Here is a 16385-nt window from a genome sequence, read left to right on the forward strand (position 1 = left end):
GTGTGGTGCAAAAAGTTGAAAATCATCCCAAGAACCAAACAGCATAAGCGACCTTGTGAATATTGCTGGAGCGAAACGGATACAAAAGTCTAACATCACACAGTAAAATGAGTCACTATATCGACATACACCTTGAAGACATGCCCGCTCAAGCCAAGAAGAGAGCCACGGCCCAAAACCGCCAATTCATAAAAAGCCAGACTATGCGTTTGCAACTGGACATGGGAAAAAGATGTACTTTTATGGACAAATGTCCTTCCTGGTCTGACGATGAAAACAAAAATTGAACTGTTTGGCCATAATGACCATCGTTATGTTTGGAGGAGGCTGCAAGCCAAAGAACACCAACGCAACCGTAAGCGACGAGGTGGCGATCAGTCTGTGGGGGTGCTTTTGCTGCAGGGACTGGTGCACCTTCACAAAATAGATGGCATCATGAGGTGAAAATTATGTGGATATATGAAGCAACATTCAAGACACCGTCTTGGAAGTTAAAGCTTGGTCGCAAATGAGTCTTCCAAATGGATACTGACCCCAAGCATACTTCAAAGTTGTGGCAAAATGGCTTAAGGACAACAAAGTCAAGGTATTGGAGTGGCCATCACAAAGCCCTGACCTCAATCCCATAGAAAATGTGTGAGCAGTTACTGAAAAAGTGTGTGTGAGCAAGGCCTACAAACCTGACTCAGTTACACCAGCTCTGTCAGGAGGAATGGGCCAAAATTCATCCAACCTATTGTGGGAAGCTTGTGGAAGGCTACCTAAAACGTTTGACCCAAGTTAAATAATTTAAAGGCAATGCTACAAATACTAATTGATGTATTGTAAACTTCTGACCCCTGGGAATGGGATGAAAGAAATAGAAGCTGAAAAAATAATTCTCTCTACTATTATTCTGACATTTCACATTTCTTAAAATAAAGTGTATCCTAACTGACTTAAGAGAGGGAATTTTTACTGGGATTAAATGTCAGGATTTGTGAAAAAACAGAGTTTAAATGTATTTTGCTAACGTGTAATGTCAACTTTCCGACTTCAACTTGTATAACCTTGTCAACGTCTGGACTATATTTCCTATTCATTTTGCACTCAATTTCATGTATGTTTTCATGGAAAACAATGACATTTCTAACTGACCCCAAACTTTTGAACGGTAGTGTAACATTGTGCTACTACGTCCCCAAACCTCTATCTAATCAATAATTGCCATATCCCATGAATCCATTACTTACCAATAGTGACACAGCTACTCAACAAAAACATGTTAGTATTTTTAATTAAACACAACTACTCAACACATAAACATTTCAAGTTTATTGGTTTGTCAGGGTTGTGATTTGCGGTGGGCATTCTATGTTTTCTTTTCTATGTTTGTATTTCTTTGTTTTGCCGGGTATGGTTCTCAATCCAGGGCCAGTCTGTCTATCGTTGTCTTCTGATTGGGAACCATACTTAGGTAGCATTTCCCGCACCTGTGTTTTTTGTGGGTAGTTATTTTCTGTTTAGTGTTTTCTGCACCTGACAGGACTGTTTCGGTTTCGTTATTCACTTTGTTATTTTTGTTTCAGTGTTCAGTACAATAAAAGTCATGAACACTTACCACGCTGCGCTTTGGTCCGATTCTTCCTCATCAGACGACGACACCCGTGACAGGACTGAACTTCAGGAAGCCAGCAGTTAGGACTAAGTGATGTACTGTTTCAAGTTTTATTGTCACGTGCACAAGTACAGCGAAACGCCTTTATTGGAAATGCACATCTGTGAGACTGGAGAGCGGCAACACTCTCTAGCTATACGTGAATACGTGTTAGGTATTCAGGTCTGGTGTTTCCTGCTTTCATCAACTATGTGTGTAGTATTTTCATTCCATCTACAAGGTATTGTGACCATAATTGAGGTTACAGGCAATATACCGTTGGTCCTGTTAGATTGAGCACCACTCTATATAGCGGCACCTCTGGCACTGCGTCTGTATAACACAGAAGGAATACACATTAAAACCCACAGAGAACGGATTGGATTCATTCTTTATTCCTTTGACTCAAGTATATTACAATTAACAAATCAATTGCATGCCAAATTTCCCTCATATATTTCAAATTCCCACAAAAAATGTGAACACTATTGGAAAATGTCATGTAAACATTGAGATTAATTTATACGCTTAATATAATTAGAAAATATAAAGAACGACCTAATAGAATTTGTCTCATGTGTACAGCAGCCATATAATAACAGAGTACACTACAACAGCAAATCAACTTGTAATGGCAAATGTTTCAACGTAATAAGAAAGAGAAGGACTAAATTGCCGTCAGGGTTAAACTTGGATTTGTTTGATGACCGAAATCTAAATACAAAGTGTTTATGAAAATGGTAGATCTGCTTCTAATCATCCCTGTTCCAGAGACAGCCTGTTCCAGAGACAGCCTGTTCCAGAGACAGCCTGTTCCAGAGACAGTCTGTTCCAGAGACAGCCTGTTCCAGAGACANAGCCTGTTCCAGAGACAGTCTGTTCCAGAGACAGCCTGTTCCAGAGACAGCCTGTTCCAGAGACAGCCTGTTCCAGAGACAGCCTGTTCCAGAGAAAGTGGGGAAGGGTGGCCTCCTTTCCTATTTGTCTTCGGGGTAAATAGGATCAGATACTTCTTTTTAAAATCATTAAAGTTGCCTCTTTTCCCCTGTGCAAGTTATACTTTTAGCGCACGTCTTTACTCAAGTTTTCCTATGAGGGCACTCAAACAGACGTTGGCACTCAAAGTAATTGCTACTTGGAAGTATCCAACTCAAACAACTAGCACAAATGTTACACTGAAGTAAAATATAAAATAAGTCACATTTGGACTAAAATAATGGTCAGGCTGGCTCTTTTAGGTCAAATGGCAGTTTCTGCTGGTTTCTGCTATAGGTAACTGTGGGATTAGGTCAAAGGGCAGTTTCTGATGGTTTCTGCTATAGGTAACTGTGGGATTAGGTCAAAGGGCAGTTTCTGATGGTTTCTGCTATAGGTAACTGTGGGATTAGATCAAAGGGCAGTTTCTGATGGTTTCTGCTATAGGTAACTGTGTGATTAGGTCAGTATAATCAAACCGTTGATGATTCTGTGGGATCCTGTGGTGAACTGATGTATGGAGGTCTTATGTCTGCTATAGGCACTGATTCAGTTGCAGAGATGGACTGGTTGAGCTCCCGCAGAGTACTCTTTGTGATGTCCAGACACGAGCGTTTCAGGAGCTGGCGAACCTTCTTACCCACCAGCATGTAGATGAAGGGGTTGACGCAGCTGTTGAAATAGGCTAAGCTAGTAGCAAGAGGAAAGCCTGTCTTCAGAACAGCATGTAGGTACAGTGATGAGTTTAAGGAAAGCTCCATTAAACTAAAGGTATGGAATGGTGCCCAGCACAAAAAGAAGGCCAGAATGACAGCTGAAACTGTCTTAGAAAAGCTAGACAGGCACACAGAATCGTCCGACTGGTGGACTTTGATTGCCAGGAGAATTCCAGTCACACAGACGGCACTGAAGGGCAGTAGGAATCCCACTGCAGCACGGATGACCACCAACGTAATGTGTCTCACAGCAGCTGTATGTCTATCCTGGACATTAAAGTTGTTGAAGCACATCACCCGGTCACGGTAACTCACAGTGTCACGGAATATCAGGGTAGGGAGGCTCAGTAGAGCAGACACCCCCCACACACAGCCACATACCATCCAGGCTCGCCATACACTGCGACACCTCTGAGACCAGCTAAGGTGAATCAATGAGACATACCTGTCTAGACTGAGCACTGTGAGAAAGAGCACACTGGCATACATGTTCATCACAGACACAAACGAGTTTAGCTTACACATGACCAGCCCAAAGGACCAGTGGAAGTCTCGAAGAACGTAGTCGATAGAGAAGGGTAAAAAGAGCACAAACACAAAATCTGCTATAGCCATGTTCAGCAACCATACACTGTTCACTGTCCGTTTGCTTTTAAATGTCATCACCCATATGACTATTCCATTGCCAGTGACACCGAGCACAAATGAAATACTATACATGACTACTGATATGATGTGTATAGCCTCCTTTTGGGAGTATCCATCTCTGACTTTTTCTTCTTCCAAGTCTCCATACTCCAGATAATCGTAGGTGTAATTGTCATAGTCGTCCATGGATTCTTCCATTGCTGCAACACTACCTACCATTTGTAAGCAGAGGTCCTGCAAGAATGAGAAAGCAATGATAAGATACATCCTTTCAATGTGTGGATTTTTCAGTAAAACTTTACAAGTTGCTCTTGTACTGGTGTAGTTTAGAAACAATAATTACTCATTTTAACAGTTAATTACTGTGTAACCGCACGAGTATAAGAACTTAATATATGTTACCAGATTTTCTGTTTTGTCATAATAGCCCATAATGTTTTGATATCATAGGTTCTTCACCTGAATGCCCCTTGCACTTCTTTGACACAAATGTCCTTGTAATTATCCCGGTCACAGTTCCTCCAGTTGTTTTAAAACGGAGATTGTAAAATACAGCTGGGTTGGTCCTTATCCTGGAAGAGAGTGTCATCATTAGTAAGCCAACTAGAAAAAGAGCAGATGTGGAGTGCCCACACCCTACACACACACACACACACACACACACACACACACACACACACACACACACACACACACAAAATCAGGAAATCATCCTGCTTGTCTGTTTCTTCTGGGCATTAACAAACTTGTGACCTTTAAACACAGGAAACCTCCAACCTACACAAATGTGGACAACACGTCTCTTCAGTCTCAGTTCCTCTAATTTAGGCCTTGAGGGTCTATAGTCAGATATAAACTGACGACAACAGGATAAACACTTAAAAACCCGTACAACATAATCTTCCATTTAACTGCAGGCCAAATAAAAAATGATTTTGTTTTAAAATAATTTGCCACATGATAGAGTATGTGAGCTATGAAACTAATACTAACATAGACATGCGTGGGCTGGGCGTATTCTATAAAATACAGATAAGACTGATTGATCAGAAAAAAACTACATCTGATATTTTGCGGATGCTGTCCATTTTCCTATGCGTTATCCAACAGCCACGAAAGCCTAGTCTACTTATACAGTAGCTTATATATATACATACCTTCCAGTCGCTGAAAGTTCCTATGTCCTGCCAATCCTCTCGGAGTCGGAATCACCCAAAATAAAAACTTTCAGAAGTTCAACGGCGTAAACGTAGTTAGGCTATAGCAACTGCCAATACTTTACCATTTGTCTCATTCGGTGATATGTTTAATTGAAATTCCAATCTCCATCCCTATTTTATCACTGGAGTTGGGGTATTGTTCCTGTTCGGGTATCTTCGTTAGTCTGTGCTGTGCATAAACCCGTTACGCCGTAATACATATTGGAGGAGGTGTGTTGTCGTTCAGTAGGCGCGTCCACTGACGCATCACTTGCGCTGTATAAGAATGAGAAGTACTGGGGGTAAAGGAATGCTTTGTGTAAGATTGTACAATCGGTATACTTGTAGTCTGTCAAAAAAAGATCGCATGATTTATAGAATAGTTCAGGACGGATTTCCGACTGGTTGACCACTGGCAATCAAATCTCAGAAGTTCTAAGCACCAGCCTACAATGGAACATCTATACAATCTAACCAACCAACATGATTTACTGTAGTGTAGCACATCGTACAGGAGCAGCTCAATATACCGAGTCTAAATCAGTCTAAATCAAAAACAAATGTTTAAAAAGAGTCCTGTAAGTAACCCTGGTCATCACGAATACAGATATTGCATTATTTGGATGTTTTACAATCACTCCTTATCATCTTGTGCAGATTTTAGATTTGATGTCAAGTATAAGTTACGAAATGAAAATCCTCAGCATTCCAAAGTTGTTGTTTGATTGATTGATGAAGTTAAAAAAATCCGTTGGTGCAAATTAAATCTCCAAACGATGTCCTTTAGGTGGAGCACTGCTCACGTATTACCCCCCCTCTTGCGTCGTGAGATAACAAAACAGGCTTTTCTCTTATCTCTGCTCAGCGACCATTCCACTGCAGACCCATTTAGCCCTGAGTGAGGAGCTGTCAGATCCTGCAGGAACATTTACATTTTAGTAATTTAGCAGACACTCTTATCCAGAGCAACTAGGGTTAAGTGCCTTGCTCAATGGCACATCGACGGGTTAGGATTCAAACCAGCGACCTTTCGGTTATTGGTCTAAAAAAGCTCTTACCCGCTAGACTACCTGCCGCCTCATGATAGTGTGTGTGTGTATGTGTGTGTGTGTGTGTGTGTGTGTGTGTGTGTGTGTGTGTGTGTGTGTGTGTGTGTGTGTGTGTGTGTGTGTGAAATTGTTGGATCCATACATTATTTGAACTGGACTTGCTGGGCGCTGTCTTAAAAACATGATTGAAATACTGCCTTCTGTGTGGGAATCTGTATCCCAAGACAGATCGTAATCCATTTAGTCTAGACTTTAGTCAGTCAACAAAATCCCACTAATTTGGCTGCATTTTAATGAACACTCTTACCCTGTTTAAGGGAAGGCCACGATGATCGACAAAAACAATACAAATAATTCCCATCAAAATAGCTCTTCAACTGTTATGATGTTTATCACTGTGAGATTAGACAGAGATAGGCACTGTGGAGCAGAATACAGTAAAATGCTAATAATCAGTCTGTAAAATACATAGGCAATACACATTATACTACCCACCATATCACAAAACTGCTCACTATTTATTTTAACTGTGTAAAATACAGTGGGAATCAGGATAGACATGACATTATACACTACAATACATTAATGCAGTAGTAGGGATGGGAAGCAGTGCAAGCAGATGATCTCTGGGATGCGGGATGCGGGGATATCTTCCCTGTGAAAAAGCACTTGCTTGTACTTTTAAAGCTCGTGCACGAGCCTGTGCTATGTGCGCGCGGGCAAAACGTGGATTTATATTGAATTGTAAAAACACCGCACTTGAGCGGATGCAGCATAGGAGTCTGCTCGTTGATTTCGAGTAGCTGGCCATCGCTTTCCATTCGCCCCGGCGCCCGATGCTGCAGGAGTCGTCTCCCCTACTGACTGGATACATGAAAKATTTCCCGTAAACGACATCTCCCCCGCTATAACGGGCCGGAAGATAATTACTGCGTTGACGTGTTGATATAKATATATTTTAAAATATCAAATATGAATCATGCATTTGATATTTCTAGCAAATTTGCTCGTGAGCATCCTTGCATCCGGGCTCCATTCATCCATAGCATCAATCGGTATGTAGCCTACTTGCATGTTCTTAGCCCGGTCAGAACGGTATCAGGTTAATCTAATAACTTGCATGCTCCTTTGTGTCATTATCTGATAGATATGATTGATTTTCCTCGCTATGCTGTTTCTAATTTGGGACGGAAGTGTCTGGTCCGGAGGACAAGTCTTTATAAGTGACGTTGAGAGAGTGGGCTCAGTATCTTTTTGTTCAGGTTATGAACATGAAATATATATAAATTAACCCTGTGAGGAATGTTTGACATTAACTCCTTTTAACTCTAGGCCTACCATTTTGTCCAGTTATTATTGGGTATTTTCCAGAACATGTGTGCTCATTTCAGAGGAGCCAGACAGAATAGTGCACTCTATATGTGCTCTGGGTCATTAGACACCATTAGACATGCACCTGTCTAGGGAGGGGACATGACTTTTTATTTCTGTACCAGTGCTATGGCCTAATATCTAAACGTTGCTATGGTTACGCCTATTGGGACTTTTCCAGAACATGAGTGTTCAATTCGGAGGAGTTAGCAGGATGACATGTCTGTTTATTTTTGTACCAGTGCTATGGCTCTAATGGTTCCATGCCCTAATGTGAAACCAAACTAAAACCAGTGCAAGGCAATAAGATAATGGTGACTAAATGCCAGAGGGGATGAGTCATGAAGAGGAGTTACTATGAGTGTGACTTAAGGAGGACAAATGAGTGTGTGCCGAGGTTGAAAAGGCAGTTGTTTTCATGAACCAGCTCGGCTTTTATTATATTGTAATAAAAGTCTATTTGAACTCACAGGCTCCGGTATTTGAGAAATATTATTGACTGAATATTTCCACGACATTATTAGTAATATTTGTAATATTATAAACACCTTTATAAACTGCTGATCTTTGAGACATTATTTCCCAGCATTGACCTTATCAAGGCGCTTAAATTAAGAATTGAACTGTGCTATTTCCAATCGTAGAATAATTTTATATTATGAATTGAACGGTGCTATTTCCAATAGTAGAATAATATTTTATTATGAATTGAACTGTGCTATTAGTAGAATAATATTCAACAAAACATAAAGTAGTCTACCCAGTCTGTCATATTCAATTAATCTGTTTCTTTTTAATGAAGTCAACTAGAGATTTATGTCATGGAGGTTCACATTACAGTTTTTATAATTGTGTAGTTCATTGTAAGCATAGCAGTTTTAAGGGAATCCCCAGGTATAATTTTTTAGGTAGATTTTGAAAATGTGATGTCATAGTTTACTGTCACACCCTGCTATAGTCATATGGTCTGAATACACAACAGTATACAGCAATATGTACTTTACAACAGTATACAGCAATATGTACTTTACAACAGTATACAGCAATATGTACTTTACAACAGTATACAGCAATATGTACTTCACTCTCCTCTGTATCCAGGAGGAATGGGGAAGTCATGAGCACTTCCTGCAGTAGCAGCAATATGTACTTCACTCTCTCTCCTCTGTATCCAGGAGGAATGGGGAAGTCATGAGCACTTCCTCAGTAGCAGAAATATGTCTTCACTCTCTCTCCTCTGTATCCAGGAGGAATGGGGAAGTCATGAGCACTTCCTGCAGTAGCAAGCAATATGTACTTCACTCTCTCTCTCTGTATCCAGGAGGAATGGGGAAGTCATGAGCACTTCCTGCAAGTAGCACAAGCAATATGTACTTCATCTCTCTCTCTGTATCCAGGAGGAATGGGGAAGTCATGAGCACTTCCTGCAGTAGCAGCAAATATGTACTTCACTCTCTCTCCTCTGTATCCAGGAGGAATGGGAAGTCATGAGCACTTCCTGCAGTAGCAGGCAATATGTACTTCACCTTCTCTCTCTCTGTATCCAGGAGGATGGGAAGTCATGAGCACTTCCTGAGTAGCAGCAATATGTACTTCACTCTCTCTCTGTATCCAGGAGGAATGGGGAAGTCATGAAGCCTTCTGCAGTAGCAGCAATATGTACTTCACTCTCTCTCCTCTGTATCCAGGAGGAATGGGGAAGTCATGAGCACTTCCTGCAGTAGCAGCAATGTTTTACATGATTAGATTATGATTGACAGGCTTCCTTATGTGGGGGCTATGCAGAGTGCCCGGCTGACTGTCACATGCTCGTGTGGTGGTGAGGGGTATTTCCTCTTCTGCACTTTCTCAAGGAGGAGAGAATGAGGTGGTGGAGAGGGACGCAGAACCATTATTGTTGGAGCGAGTGGCAACTGCAGCAGCCGCCACAGACAACACAAGTCACGGTGAGGCTGAGCATGCGATCACCTACCCCTCTCGGCTCATCTACTACCTGAAGGAGGACTCAGAGAGCACTTACCATGACCTGGACACCCGGGCTAGGAACCAGGTCACAGAGGGTCATGACCAGGTATGAGAACATACCAGACTAATATGCATATGAGATGGTCATCCTATTACAGCCTCAGAGTTGCGGTGAGGTTATACTTGTCAATGGAAGTACTCTTGTCCATGTTGGCACACCGGATAAAGTAAACTGATGAATGGGTATAAATTGATTGAAATGATAGACGGAATCATCAATGAGAGCATTGTGAGGGTGATTAACTATTTTACTTGATATGCAAGGGACTTACTTAACTTGAATTGGCAGTGAAGTTGGCATGCCATTCGTTACAGTCATTATTACAGTTGCAATTTCTCAATGTAATACCCATGGCTATAAGATTCTATTTATATGATTATTAACTAATAATAATAATAATACATTTTATTTGTATAGCGCTATATCTACTCTTACCATTGCCATTATCAAGGGTGACCATTCTCCCAATATACCTACAATTAGAAAGGAAAACAGCCTGATAAGAAGTGAAAACAGTGACCAGTGTTTTCACAGTGATGTGTTTAACAGTCTGTCTGTTCCACAGGCAATCCATCTTGCCCAAGCCAGTTTCCAGTTAGAGGCCTTTGGCTCCAGATTTGTACTGGACCTAACGTTAAACAAGTAAGAGCTTTTATCTACCTTAAAACCTCACTGTTCTTACTCAATACAGTTTGGTCAGCAGGCTGATATTTTAGCTTATGAAATAGGCATGGGTATTTGCTAACAGTGATGAATATGGGAATTTGGGTGTTGCCCTGCTCTTGGTTTTTCATGTTTTACAGCAGAGAGGTCTTTTTATATGAACTTAAGGAGTCGTTTTCTGAGCAGTCTTCCATTTTGATCCAGATCCAGTTTGTGGAACACGTCCAACTACAGTTTCTGTTGTCCAGGTCATTGGTTACAACAGTAGCCACATTTTGCATGGCTGCCAGGCTATACTCATTGATACGGAGAGCACCATATTGGGCTGAGTGGGACATCTTTAAATCAAAAGTGACAGGCCCCATGATTCCTGGGAGTTCTATGTGACTTTTTTCACTTGTAATGAGGTGTATTAAAGGAAGATACCTAATCAGTTGTACAATTGAATGCATTCAACTGAAATGTGTCTTCCACATTTAACCCAGCCCCTCTGAATCAGAGAGATGCGGAGGGCTGCCTTAATCAACATCCACAGCAAACAAGGAACAGTGGGTTAACTGCCTTGCACAGGGGCAGAACGACAGATTTTTACCTTGTCAGCTCGGGGATTCGATCACGCAACCTTTCAGTTACTGGCCCAACTCTCCTTATCCGCCAGGCTGCCGCCTCATGTGAATGATTCATGCAGTGCCTCACGTAGATAATGGGGTCTGCTATGGCGATTGAACAGGTCATCTTGAGAGAGAGAGAGACTGCCTGTTTGTCTCATCACTGGCAGACGTCATATTGTGACCACCATCAGTCTTCTCAGCACTGTCACATGCACAACATTAGCTCCTATGACCGTGAACATACATTATGGTGTGGGCTGACTCTAACAAGCTAAATGAACACTTATAGAATGAGCATGGCAAATGCATTGTCTTTTCAAGTGAATAGAGGAATGGGGAAGCATGGAGACTCATGGCAGACATCGACTACTGAAGGTAGCGTGGTCTGATGACCATGTGAAGGTGGTGTGGTCTGATGACCATGTGAAGGTGGTGTGGTCTGATGGTCTGATGACCATGTGAAGGTCGTGTAGGTTCTGAGGGGTCTGTGATGACCATGTGAGGTGGTGTGTCTGATGACCATGTTGCAAGGTGGTGTGGTTTGAGGTTTTGATGACCAGTGGAAGGTGGTGTGGTGCTGATGACCATGTGAAGGTGGTGTGGTCTGATGTCTGATGACCATGTGAAGGTGGGTGGTCGTGATGACATGTGAAGGTCGGTGTGTTTGCATGACCATGGTGAATGTGTCGGATGTGGTTTGATGACCATGTGAAGGTGGTGTGGTCTGCATGACCATGTGATAGGTGTTCGTCTGATAGTCTGATGACCATTGTGAAGGTGGTGTGGGTCCTGATGACCATGTGAGAGTGGTGTGGTTGATGACCATGTGAATGGGATGCGTGTGAGTCTGATGACCAATGTGAAGTGATCGTGTGGTCTGAATGACCATGTGAACGGTCGGATGCTGGCTCTTGATACACCATTTGCGAAAGGGGTGCTGGTCTGCATGACCATCGTGATAGTGGGTGGTCTGATGGTTCTGATGACCATGTGAAGGTGGATGTCTGGGCTGATGACCATGTGAGGTGGTGTGGTTCTATGACATGTGAAGGTGGGTCTGATGTTGCCTGATATTCTGAGACCATGTGAAGTGTGGTGGTTTTGGATGACCATGGAAGTGCGTGGTCTGATTGCCATGTGAAGGTGGTTTGTGACCAGTAGGTCTGAGGTGTCTGATACCATTTGTGAAAGTGGTGTGGTTGATTGATGACCATGTGACGGGGTGGTTGATGAATGTAGTGTGCTGTTGAATGGTCTGATGACCATGTGAAGTGGTGTTGGTCTGAATGACCATGTGAATGTAGTGTGGGCTGATGGTCTGCATGACCATGTGAAGTAGGTGTGTCTGATGTCTGATGACCATGTGAATGTCAGTAGTGGTTTGCTATGACAGTGAGGTGGTGTGGTTTGGATGACCATGTGAATTAGCTAGGATGGTGGTCTTATGACCATGTGAAGGTGTGGTGGTGTGATCGATGACCATGTGAAGGTGGTGTGTCTGATACCATGTGAAAGGTGGTTGTCTGATGACCATAGTCGAAGCCGCTAGCGTGGTCTGATTGGTCCTCGACTGACCAAAATAGACCCGCAGCAAAGAAAATGTGCAAACGGTGGTGTGGTCTGATGACCATGTGAAGGTGGTGTGGTCTGATGACCATGTGAAGGAGGTGTGGTTTGATGACCATGTGAAGGTGGTGTGGTCTGATGACCATGTGAAGGTGGTGTGGTTTGATGACCATGTGAAGGTGGTGTGGTCTGATGACCATGTGAAGGTGGTGTGGTCTGATGACCATGTGAAGGTGGTGTGGTCTGATGACCATGTGAAGGTGGTGTGGTTTGATGACCATGTGAAGGTGGCGTGGTCTGATGACCATGTGAAGGATGACAGTAGAGATGGGGGAAGTGGTCATGTGGACCAATGCTGTCAGAGGAAGAGGGTTGATGTTCCTGATTGCCAGGGGCCAGATGTTGGCACTCTGTTTGGAGACGTTTGACCATGGGTCCACTATGCCTTAATCACTGTCATTCCAGAGGGAGTAGGGATTGTGGTAGTTTATAGCCATGTAATCTAGAACCATGTAGCTGGGTGTATAGATTAGCACCTGGCCCTCACATACACACACACATACACACACACGCACACGCACGCACACACAGTAAACTACAGCAGGAAGCATGTAGAGACATGAGGGTTTGGTGTCCTGTCCCTGACCTGAGAACTTAACCATCTCCGGTCCTCACAACACAAACTAGTTTTGCTGTTACTCTCAGTCCCAACACTCACAATTGCACAACAGGCTTTGAACCATAGGGTTTAAGCAAAATCACAAGTGATTTTTTGATCAGATAATAATTAGACAACGACCTGGGCGGCGGGGCAGCAGGTAGCCTAGCGGTTAAGAGCATTGGGCCAGTAACCGAAAGGTCGCTGGTTCGGATCCCTGAGCCGACTAGTTAAAAATAAATCTGTTGATATGCCCTTGAGTAAGGCTCTTAACCCTAATTGCACATGTCACAGTTGCTCTGGATAAGAACGTACTGCTTAATGACTACTACGTCGATCTGCAGAAGTGAAGAGAAGCTGTGCTTTGTGACCAGATTCTATGTTGTTCTTCATTGTTTGTGAGTGAGCTTACTTTGGCGCATGTTTTTTTGTTGTCTGTGTCTATGGGTAGGATGAATTGTGTTCACTGTTGTAGCTGCGACAGTGCTGATCTAAATATAGATAGGTCTGCAACCCTCCAATGGGCACAACTTCTACCCCCTGCTCACTGCTACCTGTCACTATTGCACCTGGAGAAAATTTTTTCAGCATAATGGAGTTTAATATTCTTAAAGGGATAGTCCACCCAAATTACAAAATGACATATTGGTTTCTTTACCCCGTAAGCATTTGTGGCACAAATCCCATTCATGCTTCATGCTACTGATATATTAGCATTTTTTTGTGCATCATGTTCAAATCATCTATAAGTGACATTGTTGAGCTTCACAGTCAATTGTAGATACTTTTGGATGATGTGGACACGATCCGTGAAAAGTGCGAATATTGGTATCATGACTTGAATGGGATTTGTGCCACAAATTATTAAATGTTAGCATTTGGAAACAGTGTCAGGAAAATAAAACCAAAGCATGGATTGCTGTCATACCTTGTCCATAGACTTATTACAGGGTAAGAAAACCAATGTTTAATCTTGTAATTTGGGTGAACTATCCCTTTCATGGAGAATGGTGTTTTATTGTCATTACAGCGTAGCATGTGGGTAAATCCATTTCAATTCAATCACTTTTTGACAGCAACCCCTTTTGATTTGAACAAAACCTCCCATGCCTATTTACCCATCGTAGAAGTGCTCAGAAAGTGGCTTTCATCAGTTAAAGGTGCTCAAAGTTGAATTATTTCGATTTTTGATTAGATCTATTAGGATCTGAGCGATATAAGAAAGATCAGGGAACATTTAAAAAAATTATTTTACATGTATTTAACCCCTTATTGTTGGCACTAAACAGTCTCCGTATACTGTATACTTTCATACATTTTTTTCAACTGGTACCAGGGGACCTTCAGATGAGTCTTGTGAGGCCTGTAGGTATCCTAGAGCAATACAACCGACATGTTCATGGGAGTCTCACCTTTCCACAGAGGGGTCATATTAGTGTGTAGCCCAAACTGTTCAGACCCTACAGACAGAAGTTGGCAGATCGGCTGTGGGGGTCGTAGAGCAAAACGGAGAACGCCATCGTGTTGGTGAGAGTCTCATCTTTCCACGGAGGGGAATATATATAGATATATATTTTTAGACGTTTTTGTGAGAAAACAGACTTTTGGGATGTCTCATGGTCTGGCTCTGCCACCTTTCACTGCAGATGAGGAAGGGAGATATCAGCAGATGTGGTGGATTGAGACGCATCCCATGCAAAAAAAAKCAGATATTTGTATTTTAAACAATCGGATTTTGATGGGGGGGCGCAGAAATTGTATGCTAATTGAAATTTGAAACTGTAAGACCACAAACCACACCATGGATTGGCGATATTTGATTTCCAGGGTACATTACAAATACTATACACACCCAACTCCTTTTGTGGACAACATTCTTTTGTGTCAGCTGTTGCTGGAAGTTCTAAGACTCAATGTAGATGGCATGGGGATGGTAGAATAACAACCATGTCGTGACTATCAGGTGTGTTACAGAAAATATACCGTTCACAAGTCAAAGCATCCACAGTTGCATTATTAAACCTTAGTCCCCCGCCCCCCCCCCCCCCCCCAAAAAAAAAAACATTGTGGTCAGCGCTTACAAGATTCACTGTGAATGATGGTACAGCATCCGTCTTCAGGATTAGCTTTCTGGCAAGACCCATTGAATGTTCTCTCCAGTTGATAAAGCAACTTCCCTCAGAATGTGACATGCTCATGATGTTCGGTGCAGCCTGTCCACCCGAAAGGAAAAGCAGCCAATGCAGTCAGATGTCTTCATTCTTCGGAAAATAGTGGAAGGTTCATTTTACGCTATGGCAACCAGTCACAACACAGTGTGCTTTCGCCGGCATGCTGGTAAGTAGCTTGCTAGCTAACAGTCACACCACAGACGTGTCACGTTCCTGACCTGTTTTCTGTTGTTTTGTATGTGTGTGATGGTCAGGGCGTGAGTTTTGGGTGGGCAGTCTATGTTTGCTGTTTCTATGTTGGTTTTGGGTTGCCTGGTATGGCTCTTAATTAGAGGCAGGTGTTTTGCGTTTTCCTCTAATTGAGAGTCATATTAAGGTAGGTTGTTCTCACTGGTTGTTTGTGGGTGATTGTCGCTGTGTCTGTGTTTGTTGCACCACACGGTACTGTCTCGTCTCGGTCGTTCCTGTTCATGTGTTCTTCGTTTCATGTAAGTTCGTAGTTTAGGTCTGTCTTCTTCGTTTTGTTGTTTTGTAAAATATTCAAGTGTTCTTCGTGTGTTTAGTTTTGTCTTGTAAATAAAGTTTCATGATGTATTCAAAACCCGCTGCACGTTGGTCAAATCCATGCTACTCCTCTTCTGATGAGGAGAAGGAGGAAGCGCGTAACAGAATCACCCACCAACAAAGGATCAAGCAGCGGGGAGGAGCACAGCGACAGCTGCAGCAGAAATCCCAGGACTCCTGGACTTGGGAGGAGATCCTGGACGGCAAAGGACCCTGGACTCAGCCAGGGGAATATCGCCGTCCCAAGGCGGAGCTGGAGGCAGCGAAGGCAGAGAGGCGCTGGTATGAGGAGGCAGCGCGGCGACGCGGTTGGGAGCCCGAGAGTCAGACCCAAAAATTTCTTGGGGGGGGGCACACGAGGGGAGTGGCAAAGCCGGGTAGGATACCTGAGCCAACTCCCCGTGCTTACCGTGGAGTGAGAGGGCGTCGTACTGGTCAGACACCGTGTTATGCGGTGGAGCGCACGGTGTCCCCAGTACGCGTGCTTAGCCCAGTGCGGGCTATTCCACCTTGCCGCACTGGGAGGGCTAGG

At 43.0% G+C, this 16385-nt stretch overlaps 1 protein-coding gene and 1 pseudogene across 1 annotated transcript; one reads left to right on the top strand and one right to left on the bottom strand.

Moving 5' to 3' along the window:
* Positions 1-2933: 2933 nt before the first annotated feature.
* On the bottom strand, positions 2934-5396 carry LOC111959309 (chemerin-like receptor 2). The gene is made up of 3 exons (XM_023980791.2): positions 5133-5396; positions 4435-4547; positions 2934-4209 (listed from the first exon to the last, which is right to left on the bottom strand). Exon 3 carries the CDS (start codon positions 4192-4194, stop codon positions 3085-3087), a length of 1110 nt encoding a protein of 369 aa, XP_023836559.1. The 5' UTR covers positions 4195-4209; positions 4435-4547; positions 5133-5396; the 3' UTR covers positions 2934-3084.
* Positions 5397-7006: 1610 nt separating this feature from the next.
* The window catches only part of LOC111959520 (disintegrin and metalloproteinase domain-containing protein 23-like), a 40814-nt pseudogene continuing 31435 nt past the window's right edge, over positions 7007-16385 (top strand).

Source organism: Salvelinus sp. IW2-2015, linkage group LG36 (assembly GCF_002910315.2).
Source record: "Salvelinus sp. IW2-2015 linkage group LG36, ASM291031v2, whole genome shotgun sequence".
In the NCBI taxonomy this organism is placed as follows: domain Eukaryota; kingdom Metazoa; phylum Chordata; class Actinopteri; order Salmoniformes; family Salmonidae; genus Salvelinus; species Salvelinus sp. IW2-2015.

Bases quoted from the DNA above. Each gene is read 5' to 3' on its own strand.
- LOC111959309 (XM_023980791.2), bottom strand. From the start codon at position 4,194: ATGGTAGGTAGTGTTGCAGCAATGGAAGAATCCATGGACGACTATGAC.